The sequence below is a fragment of the Peromyscus leucopus genome, chromosome 6 (genome assembly GCF_004664715.2).
Source record: "Peromyscus leucopus breed LL Stock chromosome 6, UCI_PerLeu_2.1, whole genome shotgun sequence".
NCBI lineage: Eukaryota > Metazoa > Chordata > Mammalia > Rodentia > Cricetidae > Peromyscus > Peromyscus leucopus.
In genome coordinates this window covers 37891666-37911506 of record NC_051068.1, presented here as the reverse complement: position 1 = coordinate 37911506, position 19841 = coordinate 37891666, and the positions used below count along the sequence as shown (strand labels likewise).

Here is a 19841-nt window from a genome sequence, read left to right as displayed (position 1 = left end):
TCGGCACCCAAGTGACGAGATTATAGGTGTGAGTTACCACACTTGGCTTGAAAACCCACATTCCTGACGAATAAGCAATCAGCACTGATTTCGGAGAACTGACTGCAGTCTGCTTGGATGCAGGCTGTGTTGTCCTGTCTTACCTGTATTCTGCTCATCCTGAATGGCCAGTTCTTAACTACAGACCCCAAGATTCATCGATGTCAAGAGCAGGAACCAGGTCCAGCTTCAGCAGGCTTGCTTTAGAAAACATGCTTTCCTTCCTTCGAGTCTGAACCCACTCAAGCACAATGGGGAGAAGAACGGCATCCCAGGTCCCTTGGAATCTGGATCTTGGGCAGATGACGAGCTCTCTAGACTCTTTAAACATGTCTCCACACTTGTCAAATGAGCAAATACTTGCTGTCCCAAGCCTTGGGGTAGTGGTGAGGCTCTAAGTGGTAAGAGGGAAAGATTTTGTGAAAAGGATTGTAAATTGCCCAGTCTTTCTCCAGAGCCTCCCATCAAAAAAAAAAAAAAAAAAAAAAAAAAAAAAAAAAAACTAAAAAAAAAAAAAAAAAAAACAAAACAACAACAAAAAAAACAAAAACAAAAACACACACACAAAAAAAAAAACAAAAACAAAAACAAGGAAAAAGATCATGGCTTTAACCAGAAAAGTGGTAAAATGAAAAGCAAGAGTGGCCATGAGGGGCCAATGTCCCAGTTAAGTGATTTATATGTTTTACCTTGTTCAATCCCTACAGCAAGACCATGAGTCAGTTATTACCTCTATACTTAAGGATCAGAAAACTTAAGAATTAAAAAAAAATGTGTAAGGTTCATGTGAATCTTCACTCATTCATTAATATGAGTACTCAGTGCCAGGATATACGACTGTAAATACGAAAGTAGATCTCAGAGAATGCAGCTCTGAGGCCCATGTGCTATGGAGGGCTATCAAAGGACAAAGGGCACTTTCTGTTTAACCTCATACTGTTAAGCTTCTGCCTTCCCATATTGATGCTCTCCTGCCCACAGGTCCCAAAGCTCTTCAAGTATCCGTAGGTCTCAGGCATGACGCCAAGTCTCCTGTGCCTGGACTCCCCACCCCAAGCTGGCAGTCAGGACTGACGTGGTAGAAGCTTGTTTGAGGGTGTGATTATCTGAGAGGAGAATGCCTCCAGGAAGCCTCATTTCTAAATGAGTCAGCTGGCATCATAGCGATTACTGAATGCTGAACTGGGGTAGGTTCTGGAAGTTAGGTCAGTAGCGAACAAACCAAGACTCACAGGTTTGGAATGCCACTGTTCACTCTCTCTAGAGAATAAGACAGGGCCGTTTATAAGGCACCCATTTTCATTCTGAAAATAGACTCCTTTTCACATTTTCTCAGTGACTGTTTTAAGAGTAGTTGGCTACTAGGAGCAGGATGGAAGAGTTGAGAAAAAGGGAGCCAATGCCAGCTAAGAAAAGTGGATGAGAAGAAGACCACACAGACCTAGGTTCTTGTACAATCTAGATTATTAAACTAATGCCCCGACACTGAGTCCTTTCCCTTTACCTGGAGAAAGTCCAAAAGGATGATAAATTGGTCTTGGTGAAGGCCTGCTTAACTAAGGCAACAGAACCCAAGGGTACCAATGTTGCTGAGCACGAGTTGCCTTGATTGGAAATAGTTTGCACACATTGAAGGTCATTCGCCCCTTGCTGTCTGTCTTAGTGAGCTTTCTGGCTCATGAGCTGGTAAGGAAGTATGTGCAGTCACCATGGCAGAGGGTGAGCATGTAAAAGAGGACTGCTTGTCTGTGTAGTGACTCCCTGGCATCTTGGACAGCTTCCACTGCTTTGTTTCTATCTGCTGCTGTTCCTCTTCAAGCAGTGCCAGTTGTGCCCAGATGTGAGCTTCCCATTGTGTCTTAGTTACTTTTCTATTGCTGTGGCAAAACACCATGAGCCAGGCAACTCCTAAAAGGAAAAACTGTTTTACTTTGGGATTAGGGTTCCAGAGGGATAAGAGCCCATCACTATGACAATATGATGGCATGCAGGAAGGCATGGTGGTAGGAACAGCTGAGAGCTCACGTCTCAGAACCACACTTTTGAAACCTCAAAGCCTGCCCTTAGTGTACTTCCTTCAGCAAGGCCATATTTCCTAAGCCTCCCCAAATAGTGCCATCAACTGGGGACCAAGCATTCAAATGCCCGAGACTATATATATGGGTTGGATGAGATGTTGGGGGACATCTCATCCAACCCATATATAAAGAGGACAAGTTTCTCTCTTGAGGAGTGTCCCACTAGTGTGAGAGAAAGCATAACAGGACTCACAGGCACAGGGAACAACTATCAGTGATGCCTATATCACAGAAGAGGCAACCAGGCATAAGCATACAGCAAGTATTATATTTGAATAAATTCTGACAAAATATAAATTTGAATCTGTTTAAGCTTTAAGATCTGATTGAGAATTACAGGGGACAGAGGACTCAACAAAAATGCTACCAGGGAAACTCAAGCTTCAGGAATAGCCACAGGAAAATAACGCAGATTATTAGAGGATTTGAGGGGAGGGGGCATGGACCCTCCCGATGAAAAGATTTAGAGGCAAGACAACCACTTACCATGTGCAGTCATTCCTTCCTTTGATACAGATCCAAACAAATAAACTATAAAAAAAAAAAGTGGCAAGCAGGGAAATGTGAACACTGGCTAATTTCCTGTGAGACAAATGGATTGTTCATTTTGAGTAGTGCAATGATATGGTTACAAAGGCTTTGTCTGAAGTAAATGTGAAGCCTAGGGTATCTTAGGCTCTCTTCAAAATAATCCAGAACATCATAGATGAAGTAGATAGAAACATTAGTAGATATGATTGGCCCTGAGCAGATACAGTTTAAACTGGGTGGTGGGTACATGGGCATTTACTCGACTACTTTTGCATATGATTGGGGATCTCCCCAATTCAGTGATAAAGAAAATGTAAAATAACCACTAGGGTGAGTGGACACGGGATGTATAACTTTCCAGCAATAAAAGGAAGAAGAAATTAATAAAAAATATCAGTTGAATAAGCCAAGAGAGGGGAAAGTGAGGAAGGTCTCAGAAGGTTTTTTTTTTTTTTTTTTTTAAAGAGAAACACACACACACAAAAATTAGATGGCAAAAATACTCGAGGCATGCCAGCAATGATGATACATGGGAATGGATTAAATTCACTTGTTAAAAGACAAATTGGGTTAAAAACATTTTTAAAAAAATAGGCTATATGCTTTAAAAGAGACACCCCTAAAAAAAATAAGAGAGGACTTAATAATGAGGAAAAGTAAAAGAAATAGAAATGATATCCTGTGTCAATGAAATGATAATCAGGAATTAGGCACAGTACTCCAGTAAGAACACTGGGGTTGACAGCATCAAAGGAGCATTGGTGGCCTCTGGACAAGAACAGCTTCAGTGGTGCTGAGGAGCTGAGGTCGGACGGCACGGCCATGGCAGCTCAGTAGAGCAGGGGAGGCAAAGGAAGAAGCGGGATGGGGGGAGGGGGGAGGAATGGACTTGGTTAGGGGAGGGGACTTGGTTAGGGGAGGAGTGTTACTTATTATTTATCACTTATTATATACTTACATGAGTAATCCAGAGGAGAGTGTGATATGAAAGCAGTGTGTGGGGGAGGTGAGGGGTGGAAAAATGTTCCTGGGACAGCAGTCAAGGAGGGAGGCTGAACATAAGACCCAGGACATTGGGGGAGGTATTATTAGCTGGAGAGAAGAGGAAAACACTTTCTATTTCATTTTATTTCTAATTTATTAATTTGTCATTACACAAACAGTACATGAATGCAGATTCAAAAACATCAAATATTACAGTTTAAGCTAACGCACACCACCAAACTACTGTAAACAGCTTGGTTAGTACCCTTCCAAACCTTCTCTCTATATTTATATTGTACACAGATAGGGATTTGCAGAAGTACACTATACAGTATTGTGTATGGCATGTTTTTTTTATTTTTAAACATCAACAGTATCATGTGTATTACATGTATTTCCCCCCCAAACTTTTTAACAAATTTAACATTGCATCCTAGAGATCTACTGTCAGCACACATTTCTACTTCTTCATTCTTTTTCTGATACCTAATATTTTATAGCATCGAGCATATTCCATTATCTTGGTGGATTTTGATTTTTCCAACTGTATGCTCTTACAAGCTGCCTTGTGAACATGTGTGTGTTTTTTAGGGTAGATATTAGAAATTGGAACCATTGGGTCACAGGGCATCTAAAAGTTCAATTCCCCAGCTGCCTTTAAAAGTGGCTGTGCAAACTTGTATGGATTCCTGTTTTCCCAGACTTGTCAGCTCTTAATCCTATGTGTCTAATGCTCACCAACTGGATCTGAGATAGTGTGTTTCATGTGCGCTTTGCTTTGCCAGGGCTGAGCAGCTCTTCATAACTTATTTGTAAAATTACTCACTTTCATGCATTATGAAGGCTTTGAATTTCACAAAGCAGAAGACTCACTTCTCGTGTAGCTGGAAGTTTTAATTTTTGTGAGAGAGCTAAGCTTACCTTTTTTTTTTTTGGTCAAAGGTTACACTGTCTCAATACTACCTGTTGACTAAGCCATTCTTCCCGCCCTGATGGGAAATGTAAGGCTTATCACTTACTTAACACATAGCCTTGTATTTATCTCTGAATTCTCAGTTCTATTAGAGATTTATTTTTGGCATCAGGTACCTGAGTTATTAACTTCATTCATTGAATGATAGCTGGTTAAGACAGCCAAAAATGCATTTATTCGTGAGACAAGACACAATATAATTCATGACATGTAAATTCTAGTCATTAGGTTAAATTAGATCCATTATCTACAAACTGAGAGTATTAAAAATGTGTAAACTTCTCTCAGATTAGTTCTTTTTTAGGGGCAACTCCCAGGCTCAGTATCGGTGTGGAAAGTCTCCTTTTGCCTGGTCTCCTCTTCCAGGATTAATTTTGCTAAAGCTTTTTGGTGACTTAGTTATTTCCTGGCAATGGCAAGGGGTTTCACATGACACAGCACATTACTACTTTCATCTAACGAAGGACACAAGGTCTATAAACTGTATTTATTCTGGAGAAGCAACATGGTACAGCAGCTTCTACTTTTCATTGGATGATGAGCTCTTGGGGGGCACAGATCATGCCCTACACAGCTTTCTGTTCTCAAACATTCAGTATAGGGGTAAGCACCTAAGCTGAGATAGAATCGAATTGCTTTCCAATGTTTCTAAGAAATAAAGCCCAAATTATTTCCCAAAACGTCAGCATGTATATTTGTCTATGTAAGAAAGACTACAACCTTATCAAGAGATTTGCAAATTTTATTTCTCAGTGAGCTAGAACTAGACGCTGGCCTAGCATCACACATGCCATGGGTGGGAGATGCTCCCTCGTCTGCCGTCTTCAGGTTTATCTAGTTATAGATGAGCTGATTGCTTGTGAAATAGCAATAGAAACTGTGATCTGGAAGACATTTTGGATTGCAGTGGGCAAGAGCACTTTACAGTTGTTTTATGGAAATAATGAAAGCATGCAAACAGTTGGAACTACAAGTGACCTCAACTTTCATTATAAAGAAGGTGAAGTGTGTCATTTGGCTTGTCTGAAACTTCAATCATTTTTCTAAAGTTAGCACATCTCCTTTCCTTCCTTCTTTCAGAGGAACATTATGGCTTCTGTGGGCAAGTTCTAGTCTGTAAACACAGGGACTCTGGATCCATGACACTGGGCAGTCAGAAAACACTCCAAACTGCCTACTTTATCAGTTCCCCTGGTAAGAAAAGGAAAACCAAAGCTAACTCACTACCCAATCATGTTGAACAAATTTAGTGTCCAAGTGGACTGTGCCAGTGTGAAATAACAGCTTATCTTGCTATCACCAACCACCAATCCTAAACGACTGCCGATTTTTCTCACAAATACATTAAAACACAGAAGAAAGACAAAGTACAGGTCTGTGAACGTTACATTGCTTTCTATAGTACTTTTCAGCAATTTCTACATTTGAACATGGCAGACCAATGATAGTCCAAGAGCACACTTGTATAACCCTTCACTTAAATAGAAAAGACGTGCATTTAGAGATTTAGATGGAGAAATTCGTAACCTGGTATGAAAATTAGACAGAGATGTACCTTGGAATGTCAGTTTGCCAACTGGTACAAATAAACACCAGAAGTGATTAGCATAGAAAACAGAAACATGAATTATTAGGGGCTTAAAGCAGGGGGGAGGGAGAGAAAGTCTGTTATTACATCAACAGAGTATGGACGTGAAGGCTGTGGGTTTGACCTATGTTAGAGAATGAAAGGCAAAGCTAAAGGAAAACCTATCCTTACATGTCAGTACCTGCACTGGAGTCAGAATTCATACTATCTCTTCAGAGAGCAAGAGGCTATGGAATTATGGTGACACCCGTCATCAGAGGACTGTTTACCATTGGGCTGAGTTTACAGAGGCACAGAGTGACCAAGTTCCTCTGTTTGCCCCACTCTTTTGTCAAATTCTTGCAATTCCTTCAATGGGAAACAAAGACATTAATTTTGCAGAGATGCATTGGTTACTGGACATAAGACTGACTGAACTTCCCAGTATTGGCTGAGATGTTTCCTCAAAGAAACAAGAGAACAAAGCAAAGTGCTGACACGGAGTAGAATATTCACTGAAAAGGGGTAGAGGAATACTCAACTTCAATAAACTTCAATTTTCCCATGGAATGCTCTCACTTTTCTGGATTACTTTTTTTCTAAATTATTTGCTTCCAGTTTCCACTCACCACTCTACCATTGAACTGAACTGAGCACATCCCACTAGCCATCATCCAACAAGTCATTCTTGTTTTCAAATGGTGCCAAACTACCAACACTGATGGGGCAGTTATTTGTTTCTCTCCCACAAAGTTCTGTGCTCTTTAGGAGCCCTGTTTATGTTTTGAGAACTTTGAGCAGGCTTTTCTTGTGTGTGGAACACCCTTCTTCCTCTTGGCTCTTGTGACCTTCAAGACTCATTTCAGGAAACCTCTATGCAATCCACCCTTGACTGGATTTGTCTCACTGTATTGGTTGGTTTGTGTAGCCTCAATTTAATTGTGAATTCTGATAGGGCTTCCCCTTTCAACAGAATCACTGAAGAGAATTTAAACATATCCATCCTGAAAGGACCTGTCATGAGGGCCAAACAGCTTCATCTAACAGCTAAAAAAGCCGAATGCTTGATTCTCCAACTCCCTACACATTTTTGTTTTGTTGGATACATCTTAAGATTACATTAGGACTACCTAAAAATAATTTTCTCTGGGCAAAGTTGGGTTCCAATTGTACATGCGTTACCCTATCAGAAAATTAAGCCAACATAAAGCTTATGTAGTAGCACCTGGTCTATACGCTGAGACTGAAAAAATTAAAGGTGGATGACATTCCTGTAAGACTTGCCCCAAATTGGAATTTCAACTATTTGATGTTCTACATATTTGGAGACTTTAACCCCAACAGAGATCTAATCCAAATGAAGATCCTAAACAAACCAATTAGGGAGAAATAATTCAAATTCAATTATTTCCAAACAAAAGCACAATACTTGGCCCACCTTTGTTCCTGTCTCTCGAGTTCAATGTGCCTCATGGAAATGGGAACAGATTTATATGTAAACTTAATTGGACAACTTTAAGTAGGGGACAGGGTAGGTGATCAATAAAACTTTTGAGTTCCAAGGTTAGGAGTGGACACACAGGACAGGCACATGCTTGCATTTTTTGAACACTGCACCTTGAGTTAAGCATCATGCCACTGAGCTAGTTTATTATTTAAAGTTCTTAATATACATTGCCAAATTCCATCCTGGAGAACACAGGAAAGCCCACTTTACTTTCTACATTAACTCCTGCTATTTAAAAGATGTAATAACTGATTAAAATTTCTATTTTTTAGTTTACTAGAGGTTAATCCTTTTGGAACCAATTTTATTTTTTGTTAACCATTTTCTAAGACCCCCCCCCCCTTAAAGAATAGTAGTAGTGGCAATTGCTGTTACCATTTTAAACCATAAAATACCAATTATTTCCTTGGTGACTATTACATTTTGTGTTTTTCTAGCCCTAGAATAAAAAACGTTTCTTATCATCACAAAAATCACACTAATTTTTTTTTTTTTTCCAGTGCCAGGAAGATCTTGTGCATTCTTGGGCAGCAGTCTGCCATTTAACTGTCTCCTCCTGCAACCTTTTCCTAGTGCCAATTCTTCTTTGAATGAAGTACCACACTATTAGCACTGGAAGGGCACCAAGAGAATCTTCAGGTTCACATTCCAAAAGCAGTTTCACATCCTATCTTGCCCACGGTGGCTCTATGAGAATCTCACTTTGCATCTTTAGGGTTATTACATACTCAAGTTTACACTTATCTAGTTCTTTTAAGTATTTCTAATGTTACTAATTAACATGAAAATTTTGCTTACTGAGCATTATTTCCTATAGCACAACTAGAATACAAAATATTTGGTAATCTCATGTATGTTTCAATTTTATGACTTTCGTTTGAAGCTAGAATGATTCAAATAGATACAGAACATTTAACCTCTTCTAACATGGAGAGCTAACTACTGTTTCTCATTAAGACTGAATTAGCTAGTGGGCTACTGATACAGGACATGTTAATTTCTACAGGCACCTTTCTGAATTCAAGTAAAAGTTTTGGTAGACGAGGATTTCCTATTTATATTGTTAACATAATATGAATATTGAGTACAAATATTGCTCACCATTCTTGTGTTCTTTAAATTACTTCACTTTGAAAATTTAAGAACTACCATTGTCATTAATAACATCATGGGTTTTCATTTAAGGAATTATTTTAAACTGTGAAAATACAAATCTAGTCAAATTCTGAACACATATAGAGCCAAATATTTGAACAAAACTGTAGTTTAATTTCAGAAAATGTGTTAAAATATATATTTTTACATCAATTTCTGACATACACTTAATGTGTTAGTATACACAAAATGATGCTTTCTCTTGAAACTGTATTTATGAAATGTACATTTTAATTTAAATACTCAGTATACACTGCACTTAATCTGCATGTTGCATTTATTAAATACATTAAAATCTGCAATGTAACAAAACGTTTTCTGCATATGAAATTCAAAACACCATTTTAAATGAACAAAAGATGGCTCACTTCATTTTTGTTTTTGTACAACTGGTGCATTGTACACTAGCTCAGTTCCACCATACGACCTGTTCGTTCTTTTTATTTGACATTGTTCACAGACTAGTACACAGTACAATAAGAGTGCTGGATAAAAACATGAGGTACGAAAGTGGTTCAGAGATTACAGGCCATGCAGATCATGCTAGACAGCAAAGAAAATTGTGACCAAGAAAACACTAAATAAAAATACATAAAGAATGTGCATTATAAAACAAAACAAAACTCCATTACACAGCTTTGCTTCTTTGGTTACAAAGTAGGTTGAACAATTTCACAGCTTTTTTATTCCCACCCAAAAAAAAAAAAAAAAAAAAAAAAAAGGTCATACGAAATGTTGAAAAGCAGAGGAATCGTGGCAATTTCTATTAGAAAGTAGAAACAAATGAACAAAGTTTTCTTCATGAAAATAGCCCAATTATTTATTATATCACAATAACTGGTGACTACCTGTACAGGTGCACTGTGTTTTTCATACTTACACTATACAAAATTTACATTCAAGCTGGATCTTTACTAGTGAAAATAAATACCAACGGTAAATTGCCATTAGTGTTAGAAATGTGCCAGGATTCTTTTGTTCAATTATTGCCTAAACGTTTTATTTATTAAATGTAATCCTGTCTTTCAATTCCTTTACTCATACTTATAATTATTCAAAAAAATTAAAAAAGTTCTGTGACATTGTTCATGTACATTATGAAAATAGCAGCCCTGTAATAAATAAAACACAAAATAAATGAAAACTTACGTAGGCAAATGTTACTGATATTGAAAGAAAAGTGGCTCTTTAGATGAACTGTTATTTATAATGTGACAGGAAGGCTCAAGGTAAATCCACGGGTGATAAGAGACATGGGAGAGCCACCCAAACTTTTAAAGATCCCACTCATGTGTACATGTAGCGTGAAGACTGCTCGCTTTCTTTAATAAACCCCGTCTATTATTCTCCTCTGTACTGATGGCATACAAGTGGACATCAACAGTGCGGCAGGACATCTTAGAGAGGGAAAGCTCCTGGAGAACGATTGTCTAATACTGAAAAGGCCAAGCACACAGCCGAAGCAAGCATGGCTACTTGCTTTCTAGAAAGTGGAAAGAACACCAGTGGCACACAAGGAAAGATTGCTTTCAGTTTTTCCTTACTGAGGCTTAGGAAAGCTTTATGCTGAGGAGACATTCGGCTGCTGTGGAGGTTGCGTTGGCTGAGGCGGCTGTGCTATCATTGCTTGTTGTTGAGAAGTGCTACCAGGATTGGCCTGTGGGGCTGGGAGTTGGGACAACTGATCATTGTTTGAAAGAGATTTTAACAGTGCATTTTCTCGTTCAAGTAAAGAGTTTCTTTCCACTAATTCTTTTATTTGCTCCTTTAGAACTTCCACTTCTTCTCTTACTGCATACATCAAATGGCTTTTCACCAGATCCTGTGAAAAACAAAATTAGGAATGTCAAAAGACTTATGAGAAACAAGGAGCTACTTAGTTCTAGACTGGGTACCTTATAAACACTAAATGGCTTTTTTATTTTTGTTTTTTAAAAGCAATTTTCTCCTCATGCTTTTAATGTTTCCACTATATCTTGACTGGGCCTGTGGGAGATGGGGTGGAAATAGTCTCTTTCCCAACTAATATATATAGCAAGTACTCTTTCATCCCAAAGTTTAGAATGAGCATTTAAGATGCTGGATAGAAACAGAGGAGTAATATTCCAACGGAAAGCTGCTTGCTAATAAACTAGTCACAGGGCTATTTTAGAGACTTAAGTGCCATAAAGCCAACACTTTAAATGGACCAAAGGCTGATGCTTTTTAGATGAATACATACTGTACTGACTTACGTATGCTCCCGTCCCACAGTGACACACAAAGTATGACGTGATCAGATGGAAGGACAATTTACGCAATTAGTACTTGTGGACTACAAATTTTCAATGTTCTAGCATCTTCTAAATCTTGATATCAAAGAAGGTAATTTTTGGCTTAAAGAAATTAGGTTTCTGTGATCTGGACTTGACCAATAGTGAAGTGAAAGGACAACTGTGAACCTACTTACCATTGCTTGTTCTATTTTGTTGTCAATGGCTACAACACCGCCCCCAGATGCACTGGAAAAAATTAGAATATTTCATTAAATTATCCTTAAAAATTTAACCATCCTTCCAAATCTTAGAATAATGTAAAAGACATTTGTGTTTTACTCAATATCAAATGTGATAATTTAAAAATAACTTATCAAGTATATTTTTGCAATTCAGTACTCAGAGATTCAACTTTTTTACATGAGGATTTTGGTGCATGGCTGACTTCTAAAAATCCTTATAATCCCAATATTCATAATTTGTGTTATGACATACATATGCCACTTTAAAACTTACTCTGAATTTCAATTAGGAGTTTTCTTTTTGGTGGTCTTAATACATTAAAATTCAGATGATGACTATTTCTATCAATTCTATATTTTAAATATCTGTTTTTTAAGTGTGTAGGAAGAGCTTCTAAAGAGAATTCAGAGAATTTTGGAAGGGCTGGTTAAAATGGAACTCAACATTCTGGTAGACCCATGTAGGTACTTTGATTATAAATTACTTGCTGGCAAAATTCACCTAAGAAAGTATGTGTTTTTCTTGAAAATAATTCAAAGTTGTCTAGCTACTAAGTATACATCACAAGTTCAAATACTACCTGGGCATTTATAAAGTGACACAGAAGATTAAATAATTAATAGTTTATATTTACTCATCTCCCCGCCCCCCCCAGGGTTTCTCTGTGTAGCTTTGGAGCCTATCCTGGAACTTACTCTGTAGATCAGGCTGTCCTTGAACTCACAGATATCTGCCTGCCTCTGCCTCCCAGTGCTGAGATTAAAGGCGTGTGCCACCACGCCCGGCTTCCCCCATCTTTTAAGTAGTAAAAGTATCAAGAAACTATACACTCGTTTATATTTTATTAGATTTTTAAAAGACGGAAGAAATGTTTTGTTTTTAAACTAGTGTTGTAAAAGAAAATCTGATGCTTCCTTGAATCAACACAAAAAAGGTCTTTAAAAATAATTTTTGAATAAAACATTACTAAATACTATTTACAGAGCACACTACACCCGAGAAGAATTTGGTATTTACAGTATCTGAAGAATACTTTACTTTGAATGGTATGGGCTGTTGGTATTATGCCAGGTTGAGGCTCAGAAACACTCTTTTCCATGTAGTTGCGCCTTTTAGATTCTAATCCACGTAGGTCAGGCTATCATGCCAGGTTCTACTACTCATTCACTCATTAATTTAATGTTCTTATACCTTAATTCCCCATCTGTAAAATGAATGGGGTCAGTGTCTAAGCTTCATTGGACTTGCCTTTTCTAACCCTTTGGTACTTGCAGCCAACACACAGAAAATGCTGTCTATTTGAGCACTAACAACATTGGTCATAGTGTACTATTTAGCTTTTTGCTGATGCTAAGATCAAAGGGCTCTGTATACTTAAGATCTCAAAACTGTCTATAAGCTGGGTTTTCAGTTCCTAGAGAGTTATGTGCAAAGTAAAGTAAGATTATGTGAAACTAAATTACTGACCAACTATATAATATATAAGGATTTATTTAGTCTAAAATAGTAAAAAAAATCACAAATAAAGATGGAGATAGGCATTTAGACAAGTACTTGCTTGAGAATCCTAGTTTATACTTTCTGGATTATTACTTCAACCAAGAAAGAGTTACTTTAAGTCATTTCATGGTGTGAATACATCTTATTCCTTGATACATGTGGTTTAAGAAGAGTACTTTAAAGTGTTAATACCAGTTTTATAACATTAAAAGTTTAAAAGTTATGAAAGGAGTTTTTTTTTTTTAAACTTCCTTTTCTTGTTAATTAAAATCAGTCAGTAAGTTTACAAGTCATTACTACAGCTAAGGACTAATGGGCATGCTACATTTTGAATGCTGACCTAACAAACCCTTGTCTTGACTGGTCTCTTTGCAGCAACAGAAGATATAGATTTGTAAGCTATAGAAGGATCATGTTGAAGAAAAGTATTCCGTCAGGTATTAACATTTTAATTCTGTTTCAATCATAGACACAATTACAACTATTTAAATAATACTCAACAATTCAATACCAAGTACAGTATTCTCAAACCAGAATGCACCAGTCATCTGGAGGTCTAGTAAAAACAGATTGCTGGGCTCTAAATGGAACTTCTAATAAGTGCCCAGAAAATGCTGATTCTGCTGCCTGACCCTGTCTTGAGAACCACTGGCTTAGAGTGAATGAAAATTACAGGAGAAAGAATAAACAACACAAGACCCCAATCAAAACCCTAATTCTATTTTTTTTTTTAAATGCAGGGTATCAAAATGTAACCCCAGCTGGCCTGAAACTATGTGGCCCAGGGCTGGCCTCTGGCTCCCCAATGTTGTTACTCTTCATGACTTTGAGTTTTGCTGTAGATGGTTTCTTATCCTTTTTAAAAAAATGTATTTTAGTCTTATGTAATATTTGTAATCTGTTACATGTTTTTTCAGGTTTCTTTGGCTTTGCAGACACTGCTGCCCCAGATGGAGATATCTGTAGTTCCAATTCATGTGGCTTTCCCTTGTCCTTTATGGCACTCAGGGCCATGTATTTTGTGGTATCTTTGCTGTCCTAGAGTAAAGTCAGTTATTCTATTCCCCTCTGGTCCTGCAATATATGCACTTTTAATTTTAGATGGTGTAGAAGGTACTATAGCACTAGAGCAAATTCTAGTTCCTCAATATACTTACTTACTCATTGTGAATCCTGGAAATTAGTTTCTTGACTTTTTTTTTTTCCACCTCAAATAAGCATTTTATGTCCCAATCCTCAGAAGATTAAATGAGTTTACATACTATTTGGCATAGTTCCTGGCACACTGAATGGTCAATGCAAGGTAATGATTATTTTTACTATCCTAATACTACTATTAGATTCTATTAGATTAAGCTTATTGAGGGACGTTCCATTATCTTTAGAGAAGTAAACAGTGCCTGATACGTAAGAGCTCAAATGCATTCTGACAGTAAATAGAAATGGCAGTAATCTGATTTCAAACAGCTAATGGCTTGTATTAGGAAGCCATTAAAATTCTTTGAATTTAGATCAACTAGTTTTCCAAGTGAAGTTCTTTTTAACCAGATGTAGCAACACTACCTGGGAACTTCCTAGAAATGGATATATCTGGATCTGCCTAAGAACTACTGAATTAGACACTCTTGGAATGAGGACAGTTAATATATCTTAATAACCCCTCTGATAAAAACTTAGGTTTTGGGAACCACCAGTTAAGTAGTCAGATTTTTAATGAAGATACTAATACTGTTGCCTTAAGTACAGTTCCAAAGAAGGTAATGTTTTCTGTGGTGTTCAGCCCAGAGATTCACTTTCCTTAAAATTATGACTGATCAATGAAGCAGGATATATCTCCCTTTAACTTTTCTTCATTTAATGTTGATTTGTACTTTGATTTTTTTATTATTACATTCACCATATCATATTTTGATATTTAATCAGTTTCAAATTTTAAGCTCCTCAAAGAAAGCTCTTCTGTCTTTTTTGCAGTCTGTTCATATAGTTTGTCTACCCATTATACAATTAGGTACCATTTTAGACTGGGAGTGGTGCACACATGTTCTCTCTCTTTTTTTTTTTTTTTCTCTCTCTCTCTCTCAAACTGAAGTAAGTCTGTTTAAACCAAGTACCATAATCATTGCCAGAAATATTGAAGAAATGAAGCGCTCAGAATCTTATTATTATAAACTAGAAGTGCAAAATAAAGCCAAAGGATAATTTTCAATTATGGGCAAAGTCTTTTTTTTTTTTTTTTTTTTTTTTTTTTTTGTTGGTTTTTCGAGACAGGGTTTCTCTGTGTAGCTTTGCGCCTTTCCTGGAGCTCACTTGGTAGACCAGGCTGGCCTCGAACTCACAGAGATCCGCCTGGCTCTGCCTCCCGAGTGCTGGGATTAAAGGCATGCACCACCACCGCCCGGCCGGGCAAAGTCTTTTAGGGAAAAAAATCTTGATCAGCATTTATCAATAAGTTGAAAGTTCTAGACACAGAGGCAATAAACAAAAATATAGGTCCGAGGAAAGATAAGAATTACCAGCTACATGCTTAGCCCTGAATTCAGTGTTCAAATAAAGCTAATTATAGTTTTAGTCACAGAAAAGGCAGGAGTCACTTGAATGTAACCATGCTACAATAGGTAGTGTGGCTTTTCATGTCATTCTAATTCATGCCAGCTGACTCCTACCAGCTACTTTTCTTCCCAGGTGTCCTTACTCTTTAGCAAGTGGTCATGATTAAGAACGTGTAGCTTCATGGAGAAGATAAGAGGGCAGAAAGAACCTGGACTTTACAAGTGAAATCAGTGAAGACAAGGTCATCTAACTTGATTTCACTTTTTCAAACATCATGAGAAGTACCTTTTGCTTTATCTATAATAAAGCAGACTGGCACGGTACAGTTACTTGTCTAAACTAAGAACAGAAACAATAAAAGAGCAGTGCAAAAGTATTTCTTCAAGTGAACATAGTTTTACTATTCAGTCTCCGGTCTTTTTTCTATTTAAGTGCAGTGAACAAAATGATAAAGCAGAGGAAAGAATGTTTATGACAATTTAATTTATAGCAGGCCTATAATTATCAATAAGCCTGGGTAACACCCTCATTCTATAAATGAGGGAACCAAGGCCAGGTAACTTATAATGGTAGATTTCAAACCTGGACCTATTGTCAAAATACATGACTTTTCTTTCCGTGTGAAAGAAAGCACCTATCTATAGTGACCTAAATAAATCCTGAGCTGTGTATGTTAAAGAGTGCTTTAAATAAACACCAAATGTTAGCTGTGAAACTGTGAGCATGGATCCAAAGATTAAACAGTGTTTGTAACATGTAATTTATCTTATCTAGCACATTCCCAGAAGTAGTTCCGCTCTCAGAATAAGGGAGGAAACTTCTTAGAAAGGGCATTTGCTCAGTGATCTTTGGACAGGCAGCATAGTCTGCCTATTTGATAAGAACTAAAATGTTCTGGTCTGTCAGAGTTAATATGTTAAAATTCTATGTATCTGTAAAAAGGAAACTGTAGAAAAGTTACCTTGCTTTTACTCAAAGATCCTTCTAATTTTCTGTGGAGTCACATTCACAGTGACAAATACAGTAAAGGAATTCTTGAAATTACAGAATCAAATCTTCTGTAATTAGAATTAATTCCTTTGAGTTGGCCATCCTGATTCTTTGTGCCCAAGCTTTCTTCTGCAAATCAGGTAAAAGTGACTCTTCACCAATCATGACAGGAGGAAGCTAGCTGTTAGGAGCTAAGTCCTATACCACTCAGAAGTCATATGATGAAAATAAGTCATCTACTTTCTTTTTACTGACTTTATTCCCACCATTTCTTAATAGAAGAGATACAATAATAGTAACACTAAAACATTAATTCAAACCCAGAAAGCATTTTGCCTGTTTTTTAAGAAATGCACAGTTATTAAGACAAAAAACACAATTATAAGGTGCTGATTGCAAAAGAGTAAGTCTAATTAACCTACAATTCAACAAGACTGAAGGTTAAATATACTTGTATACCATTTCCTCCTTCCATTTGATCCCTCCAAAGCCTCCTGTATTCCCACTCCTCCTTGCTCTCTTTCAAATTCATGGCCTCTTTTTATTTTTGTTGTTGTTTTTCAAGACAGGGTTTCTGTGTGTAGCTCTGGCTATCCTGGCATTCACTCTGTAGATCAGGCTGGCCTTACCTTGAGATCTGCCTGCCTCTGTCTAAGTGCTGGGTGTTACATACATGCACACATACACATGATACTCTAAGTACAACTTGCTCAGTCTATATGTTTTTACTTGGATGTATGTTTTCAAGGCTATTTGGTGGTGGATAATCAACTGGTGGGCTCTTCCTAGGGAAGACTATTTCTCCAGCTCACAGCAGCCTAAAATGCACAGTTTAACAGTTAATTCCCCCCTGAAAGGAGTCCAAAAAAGTAAAATTCATGTAGAACTAATCTCCAGACAAATGCAAATCCAAATTTCTGGGTTAAGAAGAAAATACAGCTAAATGATTATAAATATAGTTCTTGCTCAGCCTATGTAAAGTCTTTGGTTCTATTCCTAGGAAAACACATACATATAGAGAGGTAAAATTAAACTGAGCATTCAAAATTTTATATATTTTAAAAACTGACCATAAATTCTACTAATATAAAACAAATAATGTGCTCAATTTAATGATTAAAAGAACTGCCAGAAAAATGCTCAATGGAGAATTTTCATTAGTAGTAACCTAAAATAAGTAAAGGGGTAAGGGGGTTTGAAACGGTCTCACTATGCATCCCAGACTGACTTTAAACTTATAATCCTCTTCCCTCAGTCTTATTAAGTAAATACTGGGGGTACAAGCATGTGATCCTGTGCCTGGATCACAAGTGATTTTTATAGTTATTATTTATCTCGAGCAATCAGGCATAAAGCTATTACAAGATTTAGGTGTTGCCGTACGCCTTTAATCCCAGCACTCGGGAGGCAGAGTCAGGCGGATCTCTGTGAGTTCGAGGCCAGCCTGGGCTACCAAGTGAGTTCCAGGAGAGGCACAAAACTACACAGAGAAACCCTGTCTCGATAAAACCAAAAAAAAAAAAAAAAAAAAAAAGATTTAGGTGTTATTATTTTCTCAAGTAACTAGAGTTAACAAGGGTGTACAAACTGTGCACAAGGAACTATTAAAAACTGAGGTAAAAATTTATGCAAAGCTTGATGTTCATAGTTAGCATTTTCTAAGAAAATCTTGTTCACTAATCCCTCAAATTTTTTTGGAAAATTCGTCAGCCAATTTTAGGTCAAATTCCTGGCCAGGACAACAAATGTTTAAAAGGAGGCAAGGATACATGTGGATTTTATGTACCCATGTCAGGGCACATAATTTAGATACTGTTAGGTACAGTCACAGAAGATTATCCATGGGAGACACTGTTGATGAGTTCATGCGTCCCCTATTTATATGTATATATGTTTGTGAAATTTCTTATATTTAAAAAAAATTAAAAAACATATTCACATAAGAAAATAAATTCGAGGCATATACATAAAAAATATGCAATCATTCAATGTTTCTTTCCTAACTTAAACTTCCCTTTGTCTAAAAGTCAACCATGTAATTTGTATTAGTGGGTTCAAAAACACTCATTCAGAATATCTTTAAGAATGAGAAAGGCCTAATTATGTCTGAAAAATATAGAAAAGCAAAAAATGTCTTCTATAATTTTTCTCTATATAAAGTACTTTTAGAAATCTGAAAGACTCTGAGTCCAATAGAAAAACAGAAAAATTCATACTGACCACTCACATAATATTTTAAAAGGCCAGACTGGTTTACACAGTGAGACTTTGTCCTCCAAACAAAACCAAACAAAGAAGATATGAAAAATATTATTTTAATCATAATAAAAATACAAATTAAAACTACAACATAATAACATCTTTCATTCAGACTCTCCACCCAATTTTCCTTCTCCCTTATTTATTCATTCTTTGAACTAGCAATCCTGTATCTGAAAATTTATTTCTCATGCACACACTCACAGAAATCCACTTTAACAAGGCTACTCATTATAGCACTGTTTTATTTACATTTTTTTGAGATTTTATTTACTTCTATTTTATCTATATGGGTATTTTTCCTGAATGTATGCCTGTGTTCCATGTGAGTACAGTGCCCATGCAGGCCGACAGACCCCAGGGACTGGAGTTACAGATGTTGCATGTGTGAGGTGCCATGTGGGTTCTGGGAATTAAATCAGCGTTCTCTGGAAGAGCAGCAAGTGCTCTTAACCACTGAGCCGCCTCTCCAGCCACTACAGTACTGTTTTAACAGCAAGGCTTCTATCAATGGAAAACTGGTTAAATCATGGCTATCTATTTAACTGAATGACATGCATCTCTAAAAATGCCAACATGAAGAGTTTTTTTTCATGGCGTAGCCATGTATTTAACTGAACAGTACACATCTCTGGGATGGGGGTGCCCTTTCTATTTACTGAGGAGGGGACAATGTACAGAACATCTTTAAAACTAAAGACACATTGTGTACACAATATATTATCATACAAAGGAATATATTGCATCTGCTTCTGTATGTGTACAAAGAAACCAAACACACACACACACACACACACACACACACTCTCATACTCACACTCACACACAGTAGCTGTTTGGAAAGGTAGGCAAATGGAAACCAGAGACAGAAGGCTAACTTCACTATATGTTGGAGAATATAGGAGAAACACATTCCAATGTGACTTAAGAAGTTATTTCCTTGGGCAGCATAAACTCAAGACATGAGCCCATGGCTGCAGGAAAATTAACAGGGAACGGGAAAAGGGGAAGGAAAGGAGGAGGTACTGACACCACTGTCTCTAGGGATTATTTCATCCTGCAAAATAGGGCTGTTCTTTTTTTACTTTTCCACTTAAAAAAAAAAGTGTGTGTGTGTGTGTGTGTGTGTGCGCGTGCACGCGCGCACATGCCATGATGCCTAAAAGCCAGTCCGAGGACAACTTAAGAAAGTAGGTTCCCTCTTTTTGCC

At 37.2% G+C, this 19841-nt stretch overlaps 1 protein-coding gene across 2 annotated transcripts in view; it reads right to left on the bottom strand.

The window, feature by feature from the left end:
- Positions 1–3767: 3767 nt before the first annotated feature.
- The window catches only part of Tsc22d2 (TSC22 domain family member 2), a 51327-nt gene continuing 35253 nt past the window's right edge, over positions 3768–19841 (bottom strand). For both annotated transcript variants that reach the window (XM_028882161.2, XM_028882162.2), the window contains 2 exons: positions 11284–11335; positions 3768–10656 (listed from right to left, as the gene is read on the bottom strand). In XM_028882161.2, coding sequence (XP_028737994.1) covers positions 10396–10656; positions 11284–11335 — 313 coding nt within the window. In that variant the 3' untranslated portion in view covers positions 3768–10395. The remainder of the gene's footprint in view (positions 10657–11283; positions 11336–19841) is intronic.